The sequence below is a fragment of the Cicer arietinum genome, chromosome 2 (assembly GCF_000331145.2).
Source record: "Cicer arietinum cultivar CDC Frontier isolate Library 1 chromosome 2, Cicar.CDCFrontier_v2.0, whole genome shotgun sequence".
NCBI classification, from domain to species: Eukaryota; Viridiplantae; Streptophyta; class Magnoliopsida; order Fabales; family Fabaceae; genus Cicer; species Cicer arietinum.
In genome coordinates this window covers 14,327,036-14,329,630 of record NC_021161.2, presented here as the reverse complement: position 1 = coordinate 14,329,630, position 2,595 = coordinate 14,327,036, and the positions used below count along the sequence as shown (strand labels likewise).

The window sequence follows — 2,595 nt, the reverse complement described above, 5'->3', positions numbered from 1 at the left end:
GGGTTTATTCTCCTATTACCCTTGACTAGCCTTCTACCCTCACTCCCAACATTTGATTAATAGTATGAGTGCTAATTGATAACTATTAATTTTTAAGTGTAAGATTATGAGTCTAATAGTTTATTTTACCACTATTGCCTTGACTAGAAGCTAGCGCTAGATATGATATTGCGTCGGCTAGTGGCACCGCCAATTCTTCTGCCTTGACAATGATGCATCTGAAACAATTATTTTTTGTCATCTCTTTGAGCTACAAACATTGTTGCCAATCAAAAAATTGCGTAGAATTAGCAACTGATATGAAAGAGCTTATAAAAGCTGCTTTTAATGCAACAGCAGAGAGTTAATAAAACAAATACATAACTCAACACTTTATGATGAACTTGCAAAAGACAACATGACAAAACAAGCAATGGATATTTGTAATGAGGTTTTGGATTATGCTGTTGATGGTATTCATAGATCTATTGACACAATGGATAAATATGATTTCAATAAGTTGAGTGAATATGCTTATGATCTTAAGGTTTGGTTAACTGGTACACTTTCTCATCAACAAACATGTTTGGATGGTTTTGAGAATACAACAACTAAAGCTGGTGAAATTATGGCTAAGGCTTTGAACACTTCTTTGGAATTAAGTAGTAATTCTTTGGACATTATTAATGCTGTTTCTAGCTTACTTAAGGATGTTGGTGACAATAATGTTAATGTAAATCTTAATAGGAGGCTTTTGTCTAATGATGGTTTTCCTTCTTGGGTTAGTGAAGGGCAAAGACATCTTTTGATGGAAGGAAATTTTAAGCCAAATGATGTTGTGGCTCAAGATGGTAGTGGACAATTTAAGACATTAAGTGAAGCTCTTTTGACAGTTCCTTTTTATATTGCACAACCTTTTGTGATTTATGTTAAGGCTGGTATTTATAATGAGAATGTTAATGTGCTTAAAGAAATGACTCATGTTACTATCATTGGTGATGGTCCTACAAAGACTAGATTCACTGCTAGCCTTAACTATGTTGATGGTGTCCAAACTTACAACACTGCAACTTTTGGTAATTAAGTACTATTGAATTAATGCATATATTTTTTTGTCCTGTTTCTTATTGAATATATGCAATGCAATGCAATGCAATGGTTGCAGGTGTAAATGGTGCAAACTTCATGGAAAAGAATGTTGGATTTGAGAACACAGCAGGAGCAGAGAAACATCAAGCAGTAGCACTACGAGTAACAACAGATCAAGCAGTATTCTACAACTGTCAAATGGATGGTTTCCAAGACACTCTCTAGACACAATCCCAACGTCAATTCTACCATGATTGCAGCGTCTCAGGAACAGTCGATTTCATCTTCGGAGACGCATTCGGAGTATCCCAAAACTGTAAACTAATTGTTAGAAAACCATCAGAAGACCAACAATGTTTAGTAACAGCTGGAGGAAGAATAAAAAATAATTAGTCGGGAACCATCAGAATAAAAACATTTGTTTCTCTCTTTTTTACCTCAGTTTCCGTTAGTAATTAGTCGGGAAATCTGGGTTAACATAATGGAAATAATTCCAAGATCTCATTTCTACCATGTTTATATTCATTTTACTCGAACTTTTTCTCATGTTTGTAATTGTTTTCATTCTTGCAGCTCTTCTCGAAAAACCCATCACAAAAATTGATGAGTAATATGTAGAACCAGCAAACCATAGTCTTGAGGATGCACAAGCACCGCAAATCAATTCATCTGAAACCACACTTGAAGAAGTCTTAGCAGTTCCAGAGGAAAATGGGAATGACAATGTATCCAATACAGAAGATTTGGAAGTTATTACATGTGAAGAAAAGAATTCAGAGGAAGCTAAAGAACCCCATAATGCACAAAAACAGAAAAGAAGGTACCGGGAAAAGAAAGCTACAAAGTCAAGGCAAAAGTAGAGGTGTTGACCCAGCTCTCTTTTTCAAAGATGAAGCAGTTATTAATAGTATAAAGGATTTTTATAGAATAGACGAGCGTTTTCCATTCAATGGTCACCTTGTTACAAGAAACAGTGATATGAATCATGTGAAAAGAATTTACTATGTCTCCAAGTCAGTCAAGGATATTCTTGGGTTGAATTTCTCAGTTGGGCAACAACTCAAAATAACCTCAGTTGGACTGAAGATGTTTGTAAGTATATTTTATTCTCAAATTTAGTGATATTGTTGTTTTTTGGTTAGAATTTTTATTTGAGTGCATGATTGTGATTGGATGACAGTGTAAAAAACTCTATTATACCTGTTGGTGCATCTCCCTCTTCTCCTATTATTTTACGAGGTTGATTTATTTATCATTCATATTCCAGATTTAAATAAATAATAATTTGTGTAGAGAATAATGATCTCACCATTAGAAGGCCTAAAAATATTGGTTAGTAACTTGGTAGATAATGGTGTAGGCGCAAAAGATCGATCTAGGCATGGAAGAAGTCAATGCTAGTTATATCTTGTTGCTTCTCATAGAATTAGATTCTAGTACATCATCAATCATTTAATGAATTTTAGTACTTTGTCATTTTTATTTCCTGTTCTGTTGGCTCAAATGTTAAGGTGCATGTTGAGCTTT

The 2,595-nt window shown here is 34.2% G+C and overlaps 1 protein-coding gene across 1 annotated transcript; it reads left to right on the top strand.

The window, feature by feature from the left end:
* Positions 1 to 336: 336 nt before the first annotated feature.
* Positions 337 to 2,177, top strand: LOC101498261 (pectinesterase/pectinesterase inhibitor-like). Its single transcript, XM_027330930.2, has 2 exons — positions 337 to 1,055; positions 1,145 to 2,177. Exons 1-2 carry the CDS (start codon positions 398 to 400, stop codon positions 1,291 to 1,293), a joined length of 807 nt encoding a protein of 268 aa, XP_027186731.1. The 5' UTR covers positions 337 to 397; the 3' UTR covers positions 1,294 to 2,177.
* The last annotated feature ends 418 nt before the right edge of the window (positions 2,178 to 2,595 follow it).